The sequence below is a fragment of the Trichosurus vulpecula genome, chromosome 5 (genome assembly GCF_011100635.1).
Source record: "Trichosurus vulpecula isolate mTriVul1 chromosome 5, mTriVul1.pri, whole genome shotgun sequence".
Taxonomy (NCBI): Eukaryota; Metazoa; Chordata; class Mammalia; order Diprotodontia; family Phalangeridae; genus Trichosurus; species Trichosurus vulpecula.
The window spans coordinates 141,306,942-141,329,570 of record NC_050577.1 but is presented as its reverse complement, the minus strand read 5'-3'; the positions used below and the strand labels follow the sequence as shown (position 1 = coordinate 141,329,570).

The 22,629-nt window shown below is 33.8% G+C and overlaps 1 protein-coding gene across 1 annotated transcript in view; it reads left to right on the top strand.

The window, feature by feature from the left end:
- Positions 1 to 17,721, top strand: part of LRRN3 (leucine rich repeat neuronal 3) — a 60,585-nt gene extending 42,864 nt beyond the window's left edge. Inside the window, exon 2 of the mRNA XM_036758616.1 lies at positions 13,734 to 17,721. Within this exon, the coding sequence (XP_036614511.1) occupies positions 14,092 to 16,218 (2,127 nt within the window). The 5' untranslated portion in view covers positions 13,734 to 14,091 and the 3' untranslated portion in view covers positions 16,219 to 17,721. The remainder of the gene's footprint in view (positions 1 to 13,733) is intronic.
- The last annotated feature ends 4,908 nt before the right edge of the window (positions 17,722 to 22,629 follow it).

Below are 22,629 nucleotides of genomic sequence, written 5' to 3'. Positions count from 1 at the left end.
ACAATCCATTTCATTTATCAACTTTACAGTTTTCTTTCTCTGGTTCTGCTAAAATATGTTACGATAATATTATCAATAATAACAACTGACATTTCTGCAGGACCTAACGCCTTAAGAATGTCTTTTCCTACAGTAGCAATATGAAGATGGGATAGCAATAGGAACTGAATTTGGGACTTTGTTAATACAGAAAGTTCCCTCTGCCACTAGAGGTTAGCAGCTTCTTTGAAACTGTTAGTCATAGAAAGATGCCTATAGCAGCAAGAGGTTTAGTGACTTGCCCCAAATCACAGTGCATCAAAAGCAGTGCTTGAACTCAGTTCTTCCTGATTTCAAATCTGGCTTTCTATCTATTGTACTATGTTGCTTCTTACAATAGTGCCATAGAAAGGTCCACAAAACCATAGGACTAAAGGAGGAAATGTGTAAGGCACGTAAGCTGTAATCTAGTCCAAGAACTTCCTTTTGTAGATGTGAAAACTGAGGTTCCAAGAGGTTAAGAGAGTACTGGAGGAGAACAGAAAGGGAGTGGGTCAGGACAAGGCGGAATGGCGAGAGAGAGACAGAGAGACAGAGAGAGAGACAGAGAGAGAGACAGAGACACACAGAGACAGAGAGACAGAAATAGACAGAGATAGAGAAACAGAGACAGAGAGAAAGGAGACGAGAGGAGATGAAACGAAATATTTTGCATGAGTATACAAAATTTCATTCAGTTGATGAAAGGAAAAAAGCTAGCAATTTCAGAAGGCTGAAGAAAAATCAGAGGCTGAAGAGTATCTTTAAAGCAAGGGTTTTTTAACAATTTTTATGTGTCCTGGAACTCCTTGGCAGGTTGGCAAATCTTAAGGATACCTTCTAAGAATAACGTTTTTAAATACATGGAATAAATACAGAGAATAAATACAGAAAATCTCAAAGGAAATCAGTTTTATTGTAATAAAGTTTTTTTAATCATGCAAGTTCATAATACTGAAATCTACCACTGCACTCTGATACCCTTGTTTAAAAGCTAATATCCTTTTCTTACATATATACATTTCTGCATATGGGGGTATATACAGCTATGTATAAATTCCAAATTTCAGTATAAGTATCTGTACAGTGAGGAGAATAAACAAATGAAAATTAAAATAAAATAATAAATACTTTATTAACGTGAAGGCTCTTCAAGGTGACTCTTTTATTACTTTATTTTAACAATATTTCATAGGATTACAAAATGTTAGAGCTGGAAAGGACCTATGTGAAAATGTTTCTTATTTCCTCAACTGTTAGTTCTCTCCCCAACAAACTCCCTTATAATGAATGACTTTACGTAAGTTTATATAAACATGTATTTGCATGTATACATATGTGTATACAAATATATATGTATGTGTGTGTTTGTACCTGTTCTTTCTCTTATCAGAATGTTAGGTCCTTAGAGTAGGGAGAATTCCATTCTTTATATTTGTATCCCTAGATGCTAAAACAATACCTTGCTAAAGCATTTAATAGAGACTTTTTGATTGACTTTAGAGATTACCAAGTGAGAGGATGCCTTCATTTTGGAAATGGGGCAGTGAAGATTTCATGACCCACCCCAAGGTCATATAGAGATTTTGCTAGTGTAGTCCAAAGCTTTTTATAATCGAAAGTGCTACGGTCTCAATCCAAAACTATTATGTCTGCATCACTAGGAAGGTGGATAAAGTGCCAGATTCAGAGTGTGGAACACCGGAGTTCTAATCCTACCTCAGGTGCTGACTAGTTATATGATGCCTGGGGAGCCACCTAACCTCTCAGCTTTCATTTCCTCACCTGTAAAATGAGGATAATAAGTCCTGCTCCACAGGACAACTGTAAGGGTCAAATGAGATGATATGTGTAAAGTGCTATGTACACCTTGGAGTGTTATATAATAATAGCTGCTATTGTTAACAATAATAAAACCACCTGATCAAAAGAGGAAAGGAATTGAGAAAATGGTCCTCCCCAGCTACTTCTGAAGAGGCAATGCTAACATAATTACTACTTTTTTAAATGAAAGGCAACAGCTGCTGCTCATTTTCTTTGAAATCTTTAAATCCTACATACACTAAAATTGCATTTGTAGTCGTTAGGATGTCTAAAATGAAAAAATAATAACGGGCCTATGGTTGACTTTGCCTCCCAACATCATTCCCTGAGAAGAGGGGGCATTTTGGTTCCACCTCAGGTTCAGAGCTACTGTAATTGCAACCTATGGTGGATCCGGGGATAGAATGTGATATGAAGACTGGAGAATGTCCTAAATTGGTCCTAAAGTTCATTGCAAGTTCACTCAGTTCCCAGGTAGTCTTATGGATTAGGTTTGACATTAAAGTAGAGCTAAAATGTGTCATTTGTCAAGGACTTCTGCAGTCATTCTAGTCTTTTATCTATCCCTGGAGTGAATTTCCTATTGGCTAACAGACCTATGACCTCATGAATGGGAATTCTAACAACGCAGAATGGATCCATTCATGTATGTCCAAACTCTTGCCCATGTCCTGATATAAATCCACTAGAGGGAGGACCACCTAATATGATAGGGTTCTCACGAACTTTCCACACAAAAGTACACTATAAATAACATGAAATAAAATTCACCAAATATTTATATTTGTTGCCAAAAGTATTATGTTGAGAACTAAGATTTTATTGTAAATTTGCATTTTTATTTTTTGAGTTGGCAAAAACAGAAAAACCTAGCAAAACTAAATACTAGTCTCTACTGACAGCTCTTTAATTAACTTGACCAAAAGAACCAGTTAATCCCAGCAATTTATGCTCCAAGGTAGATTCTTTTCGTATTTAATAAAGTGACTAAATTATCTGGCTAGCTAACAAATTTATCCTTTATTTTGTTGTGTATGTACTTGAAAATAAACTTAGTTTTACCAGAAGAATAATTGCATATAACTAACCAAAAATTATTTAAAATGCCTTAATCATTCAAATTACATGATTAAAATGCAATATATGAAGTCTTTTTATTAATGAGACAACAGAAAAAATAAACTACATGTTAATAAATTGAGGGGGAAATGAAATCATATATGTGATTTTATGGCTATTTTATTTATTTTAGTTGAGATTCTTTTCTCTTAAATTCCCAGTTTTTAATTTGCCACCATTTAAGAATCACACCTGTCAGACTATTCTGTAAAGTTAACATAAAGAATTTCCTTAAGAATAATAAATTCAAATTCAAACAATGAATTAGAACTTAGGGCTAAAAGAAATACGGATTTCTCCCAGCTTTAATAACCAGGAAAAAGTAAATGGTCTTCAAGTCGACTTATTTACTACAACTATTATGGCATGGTATCCATTCAAATGGTCAACAATACCCAAGGGGTATGAAACCTTCAATTATACTTGAAAAGAAAGCCTGAATCTTACAACAAGGGAATATAAAATCATATAATGGGAAAAGTAAATTCAAATTTTTTACACAAACGAGTTCAGCTAGTAATTTGGTATAGAAGAAAATTGAGCTTCTTAATGTAGTCATGTCAACTCCTTGTCTTCATTAGTTATTGAACTTAGGCCAAAAATGTATCTCTTTTCCACTGATTTTTGAGGGGAAATACCTTTGCTATCCCTAGACTATCATAAAGAACAGTGAAAAAAAACAATGGATCGGTTAAAGGACCTAGGTCTCAGTCCCTGTCCCACTCCTAATCAGCTATGTAATAACTATGGGCCTTGTTTCCTTTATCTATAAAATGGGGATGCTTACTAGATAATCTACTGCAGATCTAAATTCTGTATCAGAATGGGAGATATGCCCCACAGTTGGTTTTGAAAAATTATGATAAAAACACTAGATTTCAAGTATTGAAGTGAATTCTCCTGCTTTCTTCACTACTTCATTTTCTTGGCCTTTTATTTCTAAAGACTGGGAAAGATGACATAGGAACATTTGAATCACTGCTGGTGAAGAGAAAAACTAAAAAAATCTCCTTAAGCAGTAGAAGACAATGTTTGCCATAGGTAACTTTCATATTTAACTCTTTCTAGAAATCATTTTCATTTTTAGGAAACTAGAATATACACAAGTATTAGGTATTCAGTATGATAAAAGAATTCCCAATATTGCTTTCCTGTAATGGCCTCTAATGTGAGACTTTATCTTGTCTTCTTCTCATATAAAACATTTCGAGCCTTTGGCTCTCCCTCAGGCAAAGTCTATGTCTGGGAGCCAAAAAGAGAAATAAAAGATATAGTGAGAAATCCACAAAATAAAAATAGACATATGAATTAGAGAAACTATTCCACCCTTTTAAACCATGTGTTATGTCACTGAATACTCTTATGCAGTTAATAGACATACTCTACAGAACAATGGATCTTACAAACGCTAAGAAAAATATATCTTTCAAACTTTACCTGTCCAAGTGCTACTTGACTAGAAAATCCAGATTTAGTGGTATTAGCTATATTTTTACAATATATTTAAAATCTCTTAGAAAATTTACCTGATTCTCAACGAAGGCATATAAATATTAGTCTGTTGGCTGCTAAATTTGATATTCTATGCCCATCACTGTGATTACTGAATAGTATATAAATACATGCATTTCACTGAGATGCAGATTTTAATAGCTCATGAAAATTCACAAATATTGCCTTAAACCTTTGGCATCATTTAATCATACTTTATTTTTGCTTCCAGTCCACTTAAAAGTGTGCTAGATTCAGAAGTCTAAGATTTGAACACTGGCTCTGCCACTTACTAGCTGTGTGATCTTGGGCAGGTGACTTAAACTCTTTGGGCCTCAGTTTCTCAGCTGTAAAATGAAGAGACTGCCTTAGATGATCCTTCCACTCCAAACTATATGATTCTATGAATCAGATATCTTCAAAATAAGAAGAGGGACAATTGGATATTCTTAAATAATACTATAGGGCCTAGCAATCGAAAAGAACAAATTAACTGGAAAATTAGTTGTTGCTAATCTTTATGAGGGCAAGATTTTATGCAAGGGAAAGAAGGCGGTTTGATGAAAGTGTATACATTTTAAGAGTATACCACTATTTATATCACTCCTCTCACATCTCCCTATTTTTATTTAAAAAGAAAATACAGAATCTTTCTGTAATTTATCCCTTCTTCATAATTTCTTCTCTGGAGGGATGCCATTAGCAGTAGAAACAGAAGCAGCAGCCACAATTTTGAAGTTCTGAAGGCTCTGGATTGGCATGCTGAGTAAAATATTTGTTAACAAAGTATATAGGAGAGAGAATGCTAGTTATATGAACAGATGCAGTATATCCTTTACTAAAAATTTCCTAAGCTTGAAAATGAGTTAAAGGTCTAAATTCTCATCCTATATGCTCAATAAATGGATATGGCCAATAAAGGGAAAAGAAAAGAGAATTCTCACTGATTAAAAAAGGGGATTTAACTGAACATGTTTAATAAAGACCAGAAATAAAATACATGATGTAAAAAGCCCAACCTTATTTTGTTCTGAAATGTTTAATGCTTCACAGTGATGTACACTAAGGCAGAGATAAAAAAAAGATATAAAATGCCTTTTTCCTCTTTTTTTTTCAGTCAATGTTGCAGTCAGGGCTGTTGCCCAGAAAAAGTTCTGAAATGATTGTGATGGCAGAAATTAAGAGACTGTTCTTCTATGAACAAATCTGAAAGGCAGCTTTGTAGGAGCAGCTGTGTTTTGAAAGTACTTCCACCTCTAAATTGCTCCTTGTAAAGTGAACTCTTTTCCCTTTTGCCAGTAGGGCCCACTGCAGTGTAACTGCTACATTTCTACTTTTATCACTGTCTGACCACTGAAGTGGAAAAAGAAAGATTGCCAAAATCTGATGTATTTTTTCCCCTTTTGTCTTTCTGAATCTGTTCTTAGATGTCTGTTACTCCAGTGACGAGAAACAATGTTGAGGGGTATTCATATTCTGTAGGCAACATCAACTCCTAAATATGGTGATGCCCCTTGGTGAGTTGACCCATTGTAGGAGTGCAATTAAAAGAGACCAAATAAAATGAAACTGGCACTGTTTTTAAGAAAACTAGTGTTCTTATAGTCACAAAATCCAAAGAAGCCCAGGATATTAGTAAAAGCAATTAAATGTGGTATATACTCTCTCTCTCTCTCTCTCATCCATAAACATACACACACCCCAAATTTAAGAGAACTTTAGTAATTTACCCAAAGACTTCAAATTCAGTAAGACTTGAATAGATAACATGTAAAGACATGTAACATTATCTTATCAAGGCTAAATCAGTGAACAGTTACTTTTCTTGTTCCATTCCATTAGGCATTTTTTGCATCATAATGGTACAATACAAAAAATGATAGCCATCTATTTAAAAGATCAAAAAGAGAAAATCCTATTTAACAGATCATGAAGAAAACTCATCATCTTATCTGCTCTTCATGTAAATGAAAATTATTTTTACTATATACTTTGTGGAACATTTAGCAATTTTAAAATATATTGTTCTGAATGAACAAGATGAATTCTTCTGGTTTCCTTTTGTTCCTCTGAATTTCCTATCAGAGGATCTGGAATTTCTAAACCAAAAAGTATTCACTTTACTTGCCAAGCATTTCCAGAGATCAGAATGTAGCTTTTTTTAAAAAGATGACTTCAATTGCAAATGAGATTTGTAGTAATACTTAAAATGTAGCAATTTTATAGGAATACCTAATATTTTGAAACAAAATAAATGATCATTTATGTGATATTTATTTTGTTGCTGAGTCTGATTTGTATACGTCATTTACTCAGACCATTGAAAAATATATTTAGTAGCAATAGCCAATTCACCCACATTGGCTTCCTGACCTTTCATCAAAATCTAATTTGGTATTTCTTTTACTATGACATCAAAATACCGGTTGACTTTGAAAATAAGAGAAAAGGGAAATGGAATCTTCTAAAATAATGAAGAGTACCAGATCATTTAAAATTAACTGATTTAGATGACACAACCTGATGACATGAATTCATTTCCATTAAAGTCTCATTTCTATCTTTTTTCTCATCCTTTTAAAAAATTCAACTTGCCTGCCTTTATTGTTTCTTTTATCTTTCTCTCCCTCCCTTTCTTTCTTTCTTTTATTCTTCCTTTCTTTCACTCAGGTCCTCCTGACCTTACTGTTTCTTGAAATAATAATTCTTTCCTAAAGACTTCAGATTTTAAAAATTGCTAATTTTACATTTTAACACTTCATATTTCAACAGGAAATCTAGTTTGGCTTTTAAAAATCATTTTACTTGGTTTTGCCATGTGAATATGAATGACAGAGATTTTAAATAATCATTTCATCTAAAGACACAGGAATTGAGTGATAAATTTTCCAGACTACCTTAAGTGTTTTAAGTTAAATTCTCCTATAATGCATTGTAAAAGTTTCTAATTACTAATGATGTCAACATTTTTAAAACCTAAGGAAAAGGTAACTTGCAAGGTCACAAGATGCTGAGTGCAAAACCCCAATCTATTTTTTAAACGATTAAAATGATCTTTTCATTCTGTAGTGCCTAAATTCTTTCTACATTCATGGGGCTGAAAATTAATCTCCAAAGGGGAAAATTAGTAAATACCCTGAGTTGCTATAAGGAAATTCCAAAATGATTTGCCAAGAAAAGTCACATTTTAGCATCTACATTATCTCATAAACAATGGATGAATGCAACACATCCCAAGTTGGTTTCCTGGAGTAGCATGGAAAGCTCATCTTAGCCAGCTTTTCCTGCATTCTTGTTCCAACTATTAAGTATGAGGCCATAACTACTCACCCTGATACACAAATGGTAACTATAAAGACTTTTGGGACCTTCTGGTATTGTTTCACCCATGGGTTCTCAACAGCTTTTGTGTCATAGATGCATTTGTCAGTCTTTTCAAGTGTATGGGCCTCTTCTCAGAACAATGTTTTTAAATGCATAAAAATATGTATGCTATGAAAGAAACCAAGGGTTGGTGAAAATAAAGGAGTACTTTTCACCATCCAAGTTAATGGATTCCTGTAGTCTCTCCACAGATCCTTTGGAACCCATGCTATAAGCAATAAGTATCTCCATGTAATAAAAAATATTAATCAATGGATATTTATTGGCTAAATAGCATATATTTGTCCCTAAGTACTACTAGGAATGGTCATAGGTGTCAAGGAGCTTCCAAATTAAACAAAATGAAGAGACAAACACATTTAGTCAAAAAAGTTACACAAAATAGTAATCATTTCAACAGGGCTAAATACACCATTATGTTACTAGTGTAATATACACAGGCAAGATCTAATAAACGTAAAATAACACCAAAACACATTTAACTCATTTCAGGAATAGTTTTAAGTTGTCATCCATAAATATCAGCTGACTGAATATAAATATCTTCAGATAACACCAAAAGAACTATAGAGTTAGAAGCAAGAACAGTTCTCTTTTTCATAGACCTTCCAAAATCTGGAGGGGATTTACAAATCCAGCACAGGAAACAAAACTTTATGCCTTCTATCTCTGATGTTGACTCCGTCCAAACATTCTATTAGTGAGAGAAATTCTTAACCTTGCCAGGGACCATGAAATAATCAATATTACAATAAAAATGCTAAATTTCAAACTAGCTTTCCAATCATGCTTTCTATACTGGAGATTTCTCCCAAAAGGCTACAGGGAAACTGGCTTAGAGACCTTTGGATTTACTTACCTGTAGACATTCTGCACCTCAGATTAGGTCAAAATGGGATGGCTATTGGCATAACTACATAAATAACATAATTAGAGATGATAATTATAAAACAAGCAAAGAAACAAATTAAAGGAAAAATTGTCTACTAGACCTGCCAGATACAATAAAAATATACAACATATACAACATTTGCCAAAGACATATTAAAAGGATTTAGTACTTTGTTTTTTTTCATTTGTCTCCCTTAAAGATGATGAAGTAGTCTCTCTGCATGAGAAATTATGCTAATAGAATAACAAAGCTGGAAGGAACCTTGGTGCTATCTAGCAGTTCCCTCATTTTACGAGAGATAGCATCTTATGGTGGAGATACTAATGAGGTCTCTAAAAAACCAGAGACACCTGAGTTTCAATTCCGTTTGAAGCATTGACTAGCTATGTGACCATGGGCAACTCATATAACCAAAATGTAAGAATAATATGTTATCAACTAACAAAGGAAATGGGAAGATCTAATGCTAGTTCAGCCTATATTGTTGTTGTGCTATTGATTTGTCATGTCTGACTCTTCTTGACCCCATTTGTGGTTTTCTTGGCAAAGACTTTGGAGTGGTTTGCTATTTCCTTCTCCAGCTCATTTTACAGATGAGGAAACTGAGGCAAACAGGGCTATGTGGCTTGCCCAGGGTCACACAGCTAGGAGATGTCTGTGTTGAGGCCACATTTGAACTCAGGTCTTCCAGACGCCAGGATTAGCACTCTATCCAATGCACTACCTAGCTACCTAACAACAAACAAAATGCTAGTTTAGTCTACGTAGGATTTAAATCTTGGCAGAAGTGCAGCATAACATAGTGGAAAGAAAGCCAGTCTCAGCCCAGAATACCCAGGTTCAAGTCTTGCCTTTCTGTGATGCTAGACAAGCTATGCAACCTCAGGCTAACCTCTAAGAATAGCTGCTGATCAGCAGAAAAGGGGTTAGTCTCCTTGGAGAAGCCCTGTGCCAATGAAATTACAAGTCCAGTTAAAATATAGAACTAGTGATTGGTGGTGGAGAAAGAATTAAACCTAGACCTGTCTTCCTTATCCATTCGACTAATGCTACCTTTGCTTGGGCTATACCTTCTCCAGTGGAACACTCAACTTTGCCCCAGGTCCCTTGGCTCTGATAGGTCAGCTTTCAATTTAATTTACAGGGGCCAAAGCCTACATATGCCACTTCCTGACAGCTTTAAGCCATGCCACAGCACAAATACTCATTCCTACCTTTCAACTCCCCTTTTATATTTGAGATCTATTTAAAGGAATAAATTTCCCTTTGTGTATTCCTTTCTCCCATAAAAATGGAAGCTCTTTGAGGGCAGGGACTTTATTGCTCATTTTTATTTGTGTTTCTATCACTGAGCATATTCCCTGGCACATAGTGAGAGCTCAGCGAAGAGTCCTATGTAATTATCTACCTATTTCTAGAGACAATGACATAGGTTTAAGATATTTCTTTGAAGATAAAAATAGTGTTTGTCTATCCATAGTAGTCACTTTATGAAATGTATTTATCAATATTAATAAAGCAATTGTGCAGTCTCACATCATCACAATGTTTTCAGTAGGAGAAAAAAGAAGAGACATATAGTAAAATGTTGATTGCTTTAGATCATTGTTTCAAGACAGACTTTGGAATGAAAATAGCTCTTCATTACTATAATAATGATTTGAAGTTATTTAAACCAAAATTGACAGCAGTGTGATTGATTAAAAATAGTATGCCTCAAAAATGTGTTTGTTTTTCAAACATAGCAGCTATAGGAATTACAGCTATGTGTGTCAGATTACTCATGTTTCTGTTAAAAAAAAACAGGAGTATTCATTTGAAGAAGAACCATATAAGTGTGTTTTATTTACATTATAAAGACATCTCAGTGTTAATAAGTAAGATAATACACATAATCTTTGAGTAAAAATAAAACAAGTGGAGGTTACTCTGAATTTTTGCTTTAGAAATCACTGAGAATAAGTCAAATGATTCAGTGTTTGGTGGAGAGACTAGACAAATATGATGACAGTCACTATTACATGACATTTGTGCCTTAGTGATGGGTGACTCAAGAATTACATGAGATATGGGAAAAAAGGAAAGGTGATGAGAATGTAGGGTTGGGAAGGGGTTCAGAGATCAGGTAGCATTTTAGTTGTACTTTAACATATGGGCAGATAAAGAAGGCGAGATTGGATATTCCAGGCATGGGGAGAAACATGAGCAAAGACATGCATTGGGATAGAGTAGAACTACATCTCATGCATGGAATAAAATGAGGTAAGACTTCAAAAGGAAAGGATAGGTACCAGAATAATGTAGGGGAATCTGAATGCCAGGTAAAGGAATTGGGGTCTACTTGGTAGACAAGGGAAAGCTGTGAAGATTTTTAAGTGGAGGAGTGATCAAACCAAATTTATGCACAAAAATATTAATCTGGCAATGCTACACAGGGTGGTTTAGAGGGCTGGAGTAGAAAGTAAAAGAAGAACACAGGCTAGGAGGCAATGTTAGAGCATAGTAATAAGGGTGTGCACTATGATGATGGCAGGGGGAATAATGAGGAAAATGTTTACAAAAGAGGTTTTTGCAAAGGTAGAGTTGAAAGGACTTAGTAATGGATTTGGATAAGAGAGATGAAGGAGAAAATTACAAAAAATTAACCCCTAAGTTATGAACACAGGTCACAGAGTGAATAATTGAGACACAGAGAAATTTTGAGCTCAGAAGGAATGGGCCTAGGGCACAAAGGTCAAGAGATACTTTGAGTTTGAGGTACTAATAGGGTATTAAGTATTACCCTACAGATAGCTGGAGATTGACCCTGGAGCTCAGAAAAGCAGTCCAGAATTATTGTATTAAATTAAAGTGGTAACTATGTACATCAAGGTGGATCTTCAATACTTGGGAAGACATGAGATGGTCAGTGTCCTGTGAGAGCTAAACTTTGAATTAGAAATACCCTAGTTCAAATACTACCTCAGATTCTTACTAGTCAAATGAATTTGGGCAAGTCACTTAATACATCTCTGCCTCAGCTTCATCATCTATAAAACAGAGATAATAGTAGTAGAGGATGGTTGTGATGATCCAATGAGACAATAGATGTGAAAAAAAAACTTTGGAAAGAGAAAATTGCTATATAAATGTTAGGTGTAATTATGCAAAATACTACTTAATAAAAATCTTACAGAAGTAGGGCTATGGAGAGGACAATAGAAAAGCCAATTGAAGATCAATATTCCTTATTCACTGAACTAACATGCCTCTGAACAACTCCAGCATGCCTTAAGAGAATGGTGTCACAGTTTGGCAAGCTGAGTTTGAGACATAATAGGATTATTTAATTGTAGCCAGTAAATTAGCATGTATTAACTTTTACTGTGTGCCAGGCACTGTGCTTTGTGCTTTCTATTGAAAGGATTATTTACTTTTATTCTTTTAGCACAGAAATCAACGAATCCAGCAATTATTAAGAATCTAGTATGTGCACTTAGCTAGACACTGTGATTACAAAGACAAAACAGTCCCTAACCTCAAGGAGTGAACATTTTATTAAGTATACATGTATACATATAAGTGTATTATATATGTGTATATATATACACACACATGTATATATACATACACACATACACACACAAAGTAAACATGAGGTTATTTCAGTGGGGCAGAAGCACTATTAGCTATGGAGTCGAGATAGGTTTTTTGTAAGTGATGGTGCTTGAGTCAGACTATTGAATCTAAGTCTTGGAGGTGAGAGACAGAGTGTCACAGGTACGGAGGACAGAAGGAACACAGTGACATGAGATGGGAATTCTGTATATAATAAAGAACAAGAATGTCAGTTTTGCTGGGAAAGATAAGTGAAACGTGTATATAATGAAAATAGCAAGCATTTATTTTCTTTCATTGCCAAGTTCTTAAAGGATAAAAGCATATTCATTGAAGGGAGTTGTAAAGAGAAAATGTAATATAAAAAAATCAGTACTAGGAATTTTAGAATAGTTAAAAAGTTTGAACTCCTAAGGATTCAAAGGCTCATACAGTCCAAAAATCTAAGCATGGTAAGTTAATATGTGTAACCTTGTGTGCATATTCATTTAACAAACATTTAGCCAATGTTTTGAATATGTGTATCTCTCAGATAGATACATACTAGGTAGATAAAGACGAGTGTATTGCATAAATACACATGCAGGCTTTGACTTCTGATTTTAGACAGAGAACTCTGGTCTGTAAATTCATTCCACCAGTACAGAAATATTTATAATTTATAATCATAGATATTTGCTTGAGTTAGAGAGTAGAAATGAGTTACCCATGGTCACATAGGGAGTATATATCACTGACAGGACTTGAACTCATGTCTTCCTGACTTCTAGAATGATCCTTTATCCATTATGGCACTCTGCCTCTTCAGTAATAAATAAACACCATATGCAAAAAAACTCCTGACCTTATGAGGTAACTCCTGAGAATGGTAGAAAAATATATTAGGGTTTTTCTTTATATTGCCTACCTTCCAGAAGTAGAATAGTCTAGCAACAAACATAAGATATTCATAAAAATAAAATAATAATACCATGTCCTATTTCTATATTCAATTATAAATTATTTAAAGTTGATTTTTTGTTTTTCTCCACAAGGTTAGGCAGTGTGAGCATTATTATGATGTCTATAGATGAGGAAACTGAGGCTCAGAGAAGTGAACAACTTGTCCAGCGTCCTACAGCCAGTAATTGTTAATGCCAAGATTCCAAGTCATCTGCTGACATTGAGTCTAAGACTTCCTTTCCACCAGTTTGTCTCTAGAAAACAGAATACGAAAGTCCAGTAAAAGCAGTAAAACCAAGATGTGACTAGTACAGGGGAAAAGATTATATTGAGAGCTACAAAGTATCAATGCCAAGCTAGGGGCAAACAATCATTTTTAAAAATGATACTTTTTCAATGGTGCCTAAATTAATTAAAAGTCTGCTATGCCTTTTTATACTAATTGTTTCCTTTGCTTAAATTGTAGGTCATGCAGCCATTGTTGCAGACACTAATCAACCATGGGATATGAAATTATTACTCCTAAATAAATGAATTGCTTAATCTCCAATGACCAATTATACATATTCCATCTTCACAAAGTATATCAATTTTATCTCATCAAGGCAATAGTGACCTTCTGTTCTCCAATATGTATGGGATGTTTGGACAATGCATTTGCAGCTTTGACACTCTTTTCCAGGAAGACAAACGTTATATTTCTTTGGTATTTATCATTTGACAAATGCAAGAATTTTCTTTATCAATCAGATCTTATTGAACTTAACAGCAGCTGCTGTGGAATGTTTAAAGGTCCATTGTATTTCTGAAGACTGAGAGCTAAGATGAAGGACATGCCACTCAAAATTCAGGTGCTACTTGGCCTAGCTCTCACTGCATTGGTACAAGCTATAGATAAAAAAGTGGATTGTCCACCATCATGTACATGTGAAATAAGACCTTGGTTTACACCAAGATCCATTTATATGGAAGCCCTTACAGTGGATTGTAATGATTTAGGTCTTTTTAATTTCCCGGACAGATTGCCTGCTGACACACAGATCCTACTGCTGCAGACCAACAATATTGCAAAAATTGAAAACTCGGTAGACTTTCCAGTGAACCTTACTGGCCTGGACTTATCACAAAACAACTTATCCTCAGTCACCAATATTAATGTAAGAAAGATGCCTCAGCTTCTTTCCATCTACCTGGAGGAAAATAAACTTACTGAGCTGCCAGAAAAATGTCTGTCCAGGCTAAACAATTTACAAGAACTCTATATTAATCATAACTTCCTTTCTACCATTTCACCAGGAGCCTTCGTTGGTCTACATAATCTTCTCCGACTTCATCTCAACTCAAATAGATTGCAGATGATCAACAGTAAGTGGTTTGAAGCTATTCCAAATCTAGAGATTCTCATGATTGGAGAAAATCCAATCATCAGAATCAAAGATATGAACTTTAAGCCACTTGTCAATCTGCGCAGTCTGGTTATAGCTAGCATAAACCTCACTGAAATACCAGATAATGCATTGGTTGGCCTGGACAATTTAGAAAGCATCTCATTTTATGATAACAGATTTGTTAAAGTGCCCCATGAGGCTCTTCAAAAGGTAATTAACCTCAAATTTTTGGATCTAAATAAGAATCCTATTAATAGAATACGAAGAGGAGATTTCAGCAACATGTTACATCTAAAAGAGTTGGGGATAAATAATATGCCTGAGTTGATTTCTATAGATAGTCTTGCTATTGACAATTTGCCCGATCTAAGAAAAATAGAAGCTACTAACAATCCTAGATTATCATACATACATCCAAATGCATTCTACAGACTTCCCAAACTTGAATCACTCATGCTCAACAGTAATGCCCTCAGTGCCCTGTACCATGGAACCATTGAGTCCCTGCCTAACCTCAAAGAAATCAGCATACACAGCAATCCCATCAGATGCGACTGTGTTATCCGCTGGATCAATATGAATAAAACCAACATTCGACTGATGGAGCCTGATTCACTGCTTTGTGTGGACCCTCCCGAATTTCAGGGTCAGAATGTTCGGCAAGTACATTTCAGGGAAATGATGGAAATTTGTCTCCCTCTGATTGCCCCTGAAAGTTTTCCTTCTAATATGGATTTAGAAGCTGGGAGCTATGTCTCATTACACTGTAGAGCTACAGCAGAGCCAGAGCCTGAAATCTACTGGATTACACCATCAGGCCACAAGCTCTTGCCTAATACTCTTTCTGACAAGTTTTATGTCCATTCTGAAGGTACATTAGACATAAGTGACATAACTCCAAAGGAAGGTGGTTTATACACTTGCATAGCAACTAACCTGGTTGGTGCTGACTTAAAATCAATTATGATCAAAGTTGACGGTTCTTTTCCCCAGGATAATAATGGATCTTTGAATATTAAGATAAAAGATGTTCAGTCTAATTCAGTTCTGGTATCTTGGAAAGCAAATTCTAAAATTCTTAAATCCAGTGTTAAATGGACTGCTTTTGTTAAAACTGAAAATTCTCATGCTGCCCAAAGTGCTCGAATACCGTCTGATGTCAAGGTATATAATCTCACACATCTGAATCCATCAACTGAATACAAAATTTGTATTGATATCCCTACTATCTACCAACAAAATAAAAAACAATGTATTAATGTCACCACAAAAGGATTGGATCTTGACCTGAATGGTTATGAAAAGAATAACATAACAGCATTCATTGCCTGCCTAGGAGGTCTTCTGGGAGTAATCAGTGTGATATGTCTTTTCAGCTGCATCTCTCAGGAGATGAACTGTGATGCTGGACACAGCTATGTACAGAATTACCTACAGAGGCCAACGTTTGCATTCAGTGAGCTTTATCCTCCTCTATTCAGCCTTTGGGATGCAAGAAAAGAGAAAAGCACAGCACTTGAAGTAAAAGCAACTGTTATAGGTGTGCCAACAAATATGTCTTAAAAATGGCAGTTAAAAAAAAAACTTTCTGTGAAGAAAAGCACAAGACTATAGTTGTGCTAAATAAAAGGGACAGAAGTATTATGCTTTAGAAAGAAGTCTAGACTTCATCAGTGCTGCTGCTGACAATGGAAACATGTATGAGTTCAGCATTTTTAAAAAAGTATTTTAATTAACTGGCTTCAAAGGGTACTGTGGCAACCAAATAAAACAACTTCATTTTCTAGACCTTTCATTTGACTTTTCTGTCTGGAATACAGCTCAAGTGAACAAGAACATTTTCTGTATTTTTTTTAAGTATGTAAGAGTAGTTGAACTGAGCAATACCTTCTCCTGTGTTGCATTACACATATTAGCCACGAGTTTTTGCAGTGACCAGATAAACTTGAATTGGCACGTGGTATAGCAAAATGGACAAATTATGTAGAGTAGACACAGTGAGTATGTGAAACTTTTTTATGAGGAAAAATACATTTTGGATTAAAATCAATTGCTTTTGTCTTGTTTTGTTTCTAAATAAAAACAATTTCTGAGAGATACTATCTGACAAAAATAATCATTTTAACGGCGGATTAAAAAAAACACCATTCTGTTATAATGGAGTTCTGAATTCTAAGGGGAAAACTTTTCATGGGCTATTTAATTACATCTCATGCAAAAAAATATATTTTGTACTTCCATGACATTAAAAAATAGCAGCATAGTGTTTTATATTTTGAATATAGACAAAAATATTCATAAGGGAGTTACATATTTAGAGTACTGTCGCAGAATTATTTCTTTTTCCTTTCCCCTCACAGCAGCTTGAAGACTAGATTTAATTACTAGCCTCAGACAGTGTAAATTCAAGACCTGAGTTAAAGAAAATATTTACTCTTTAGTTGCATCTCAATTCAAGGGTTTTGCTCTATAGAAAATTCTGCCAAATTTTAACAAGGTATTTTCAAAAGATATTTTTTCTCAAAGATATATCCCCTTTGTGATTGTGATGCTAAACGCATAGTATGGTTATATCTCATAAGAATGCACAATTAGTTTAGTTATTTGATATGTTTTCAAATATAACATGGAGAAAGACTTCCCTATTCTGTGGTGTTAATAAAGTAAGATTATACTTTAAAACATAGCTTATAGGTAGTAGACATTTCTTATTCCAAAATCCTTGCTTTTAAATATAAACATTCCTGAAAGAAGTGCAAATTGAATAAAACTATTCCTATGTCCAAAGTTTAAATAATTTGCACAAAAATTTAAGCAATGCCAAAAGGCTAATTAATATTCAAATAGTTAATAATGCTACCTAAGTATTTTTGTGATTAGAATAATATGGAAACAGTATGATGGGGGTAATTTTGACAGTTGTTAAATAAAATTTTAAAATCTGGGTAATTGTTGATCATATCACATAGAACATTCATAATTTAGGTTCAAGAAAAAATTAACTTCTTTTAGGCTTTCTTATTTGTCAAAAATATGTACATCTTCTCCATATCCCTAACACAGGCTAGAATAATGAAAAAAAAAATCTTTGATATAATAAAATACAAGTGCTGCAGACAAAGAGCTTAACTGTGCAAAGTTACAAGGCTTCTGTGTTAATTTTTGCAATGTCTACTCAAAATCAGTTGTTTAACTTTTATAACAGCACACTACTGCATACTGTCAAAATATCTTTGGCCCATAAACATTTACAGAATGGAACTTTTATAATTTTATCTGTCATTAGTAGACATTTGCCTTCCTTACCTCCAAGCTTCTGACACAATGACTTATGCATAATTAATATTTTATATTTATTAAATTAAGCTGAATTAAATTATTGATAGAATGACTGTCTCTAATTAAACCTTAGCTACTTCTGATTATCTGGGAGGTAACTGATAACTCCTTCATTAGAGAAGAGAAAAAGGAGTGTTAATTTTAAACCATTCTGAATTTCAACCTTACAAAATCCATGTTTCTTGAACACATTTTATAACCTGATGAATCACCATCATACATTGGCTGACATTAGAATTTATCAGTGAGACATGCTCATATATCATGAGAGATTTCAACACCACGGACTGAGCTTTTTAGAGCGAGGCTATTTGTCAAAAATACAGGAGCTAAAATATGACCTATTATGATGAAGGTACTGTATAGGTCAGCAAGAATTTGCCTATGTATCTTGTATGTTTGTTTTTTGCACATATCTGCATTGAGAAGTATTTCAGGTAGAGCTCAGAGGGGAGAATCTAATTTATTTTGAGAAATGATTCCATAGAAAAAATGGTATGAAATAAATGCTCTGAAGGAGCACCTAATAGCAAGCACTGAAATGAAAAATTATTTTTGTTTCAGCTGAATAAATACAGCTGTTCATAGTGAACCATAATGCTATTTACTTTGTTTAAAATCTAATCTAAATTGCCATTGAGGGAGAAAATACATTTGTTTCAATAACAAGAATGACATTTAACACTCCCTATGTGACTTACTAAATAAACCTCACACATAAAAATTACCTATGCACTAGTCAAGGTACTCAAAGTATGTAAATGAAAAGAGATTATTCAAATGTGAATTAAGAAGAAAATATAGTACAGAAACACAAAAATTCTCATCAATAACCAATAAAATCTTTAAAGCAATAGGGCTATGTAAATGCTAATTTTTTTGTGACAAGAAAAATGTACAAAATCGTAAAGGATTACATATTTGAGTAGTTCATAATCTAATAAAGTATTCTAATTTCACAATGATAAATGAAATGTATTTAATTTTAAAGAATCATGTCCAATTGAAACAGGAAATAAAATGAAATAACATGACCATCATAACAGCAAAGAAACAATGTTCAATATGCAAATTTTTCATGATTTACTGAGATGACGACAGAATCTATGATGATTTGCAAAGCAGAATATAGATGTATGCTACTAATTACAAATATTTCAAAATAACTGCAAACACACATTCACGTAAATCAAAATATTATAGCCCAGCTTTGAGGGAATGTAGAATAAAACCAGGATATGATAGTATTCCGGCTAAAATTGAATTTGGGCTAAGTGTTAAAAACAGGGACTAAATTTCATCTTGTTTTCCCTTTTATGGGTTTTAATAACCAAAAAACAGGCTGTGGCCTAAACAGACTTTCCTCACTTTATTTTAGTCATTATTGAAATGTATATAACAGTTGTATTTTCTACCAGGAAATGATTCTCAGTTTTTGTTTTAGACAAATCACAAGATTTACAACTTACAGGGTTATCTAGCACCAAAATAGAATTGTTTTTCACAAGATAGATATAAACAACATCATAAATATCAAATTGTGCTAATACCTAGGCCTGTTCATTGATGTATAAGATCAAAATTTAGTCAGATTGAGAAACTTCTTCATCTGATATAATTATCATTAGTTCAATTCAGTATAGACAAGCTACTATGAGATTAAAAGTAATGAAATATGAAATAATATTCTACAAATTGTCAAATAAAATTAGGAAAGAATAACAATTAAATATGAAAAGGTGTCATCCTGCTATATAAAAACAAGTTTAATCACTTTTCCCAAATTGAAAAGGATCTATGTCATTAACATTAATGTTAATATATTATATATTAGTGATGAGGCATGAATAACTACTGAATAATTGTTTCATATGAGAACTCAGAAATAGTAAGTCAATGTCCAGAAAACTAAAGAAAAAATAAAAGTTTAAAAGAATTACTCAAAATGGACAAAAAGATTATCTCACATTTTCCTATTGCTTTTGTAAATGTGGAAATAATTCTAATTTCACAAGATAACACTTTGAGATTTAATCCAGATATTATTTTTTCCAGAAACTATAGGCTATAAGTGGTATTTTAAATGTGATTACATTTTCTTTTATCCTACTTTGCTCTGTCTCACCCTGAGAGATTATACAATGAAAGAATATGTTTTTAGGGTTTTATGTTGTCATTCTAACATTAATCATTCAAAGGGCACAAAGGGCAGCTAGGTGGTGCAGTGGATAGAGTTCCAGGCCTGCAGTGAGGAAGACCTGAATCCAAATCCAGCCTCAGACACTTACTAGCTGTGTGGCCCTGGGCAAGTCACTTAAACCTGGTTGCTTCAATTTCCTTATCTATAAAATGAGCTGGGAAAGAAATGGCAAGAGACTCCAGCATCTTTGCCAAGAAAGCCCCAAATTGGGTCACAAGAGTTGGACACAACCAAAACGACTGAATGACAAATTGTCAAAAGAATATTGAGAGACCTGCAAACTAGGTAGATACCATAGATGGTCTCTCTTTGATAATTTGATTTTCAAGTATATAATGTTATCCTTTACCTTTTTTTTCTCCTTGGTCCTACAATTGCAATTCTTATGATATTTTCCCTTTGTTAACTAGGTTGATGCTTAGGAACATTGTAGCGTTGCCCTGAAATAATATACCCATGTCCAGAATTAGAACTGATTAACTAGAAAATATATCACCAACAACACAGGATTCCATGCAATAGAAGAAAGGCATTCCAGTTTCAACAAAACAGGGGACCCCTTTCATAGAGTAATACAAACCTTATTCAATATTGAGTGTGAAACAAAGAAATGAGTCTTCTCAATTCCTTTTTCTACAGAGTTAAAAAATAACAGTACCAAAGCAAAACAGTTTAGACACAGAAGGTAAAACAGAATTGTTTTAAGTCTTATACAATACCAGTCACAGGCCATCTTTCTAAAATTATAGAAGGATGTTTTAGTAAATGATAAGTGAATTTAAAAGAAGTTATTCTATATAAGGAACTTTGTTAGACTCTGAGGATCCAAAGATGAAAAACAGTATAGTTCAAGTATGTTTTTCTTTACAAGTGATCCAGTGTTCAAATTGGCTGTTGCATCATCCTGAAAGCACCTAGCATTCTCTCATAGATCTTATCATTCCAGGTATTGCTTCATATCTGCTCAAAGAATACAGAGCTCCCTGTGTTGAAAATTCATCCCATGTAGTTTTGAACTTAATGTTTGTAGCTCCTGGCATAATTTGTTGTGCTCTTAACAACATCATATTCTTAACTGCAATATATGCCACCATAGCACTTGAATTTACCACAAAATCTATTCATTATAGACTGTGGGAAGAAAACTTCAAATATCCTCAAATCCAAGTCATTTTTCAACTGAGAAAAATGACAATCCAAAAAGTGAAGTGATTGGTCCAGAAACACTTAATTTATGACAGAGCTCCACATCTCCTGACAGTCATTCTGATACCCTTTTTATGAAACAAGATTTTGTGATATATTTAAATGTATCTCTTTGGAACTATCCTGAAGTTATACTACCTGTATTTCAATGACAGTGACTTAAAGACAAGAGATGATTTATAGTGTGTGTGTGTGTTTACGTATGTATGTATTATGTGTGTGTATATATACATATATACACACACATACATATATACATATATGTGCATGTATGCATGTGTGTGTGTGTGTGTGTGTGTGTGTGTGTAATCATTTTTATAGCCAAAAGAGTTTTGGTTGACTTTAGCGGCCTTTCAAAAGAATGAACTACAATGGAACTTGAAGACAATATAGTGCTGTGTGGTTTTGTATTTATCTTTCCTATCTATAATATATCTCCAAAGAACTAATAGGATTATATGACCATTGTAAGGAAACTTCAACTATTCATTTTAACATATGGTTCTGTGTCTTAAGTTATCGATGGAAAATTCAATTGTGATAGCCATTCATAATGTTTACTAACCTTTGGAACAAGTAATGGAGTCAGCCAAACACATAAATTGATTCTCCTAATCCTTGCATTGCAAGCAACAGAGAGCAATATATAACACCTTTCCTGTCATTTGTGGTACTAGCCTCAAGGCTGTAAAAAGAGTAATAGTTCTTTAGATATCAAAAGTATGATTAAAACGATTATGACCAAACACACCCAAACAGGTCTTCATAAGAACATTATACAATATTATGCATCATGATAAGCTATAGGACCATTTTAAAGGGTCATAAAATAATTCATACACACATAAAGTCAATATATACATATATTCATATATAAATGTGTGCTTATATGCATACACACGCACACACACACACACACACACACATATATATCCTGTTAACATGGTTACTCAGAGAGGTTACTTATTCATATAAGGACTAACAATTGTATTCCTGATGCACAGGAATTGAGAAGCTTCTAAAGAGAACTTCTTACTATTCTCTCGGTCTCTAATAATAATAATACTATAATTGCTGAATATGATATAAATGCATGGGTATAAAACCATATGATCCCTCAGCATAATAATGTATGTATGTATGTATGTATGTATGTCTTTTAGATTTCAAGAATCTGAAGCCATACTTGGAAGAGTATAATACAAGAAATAAAAATACTCGTGTAGGTT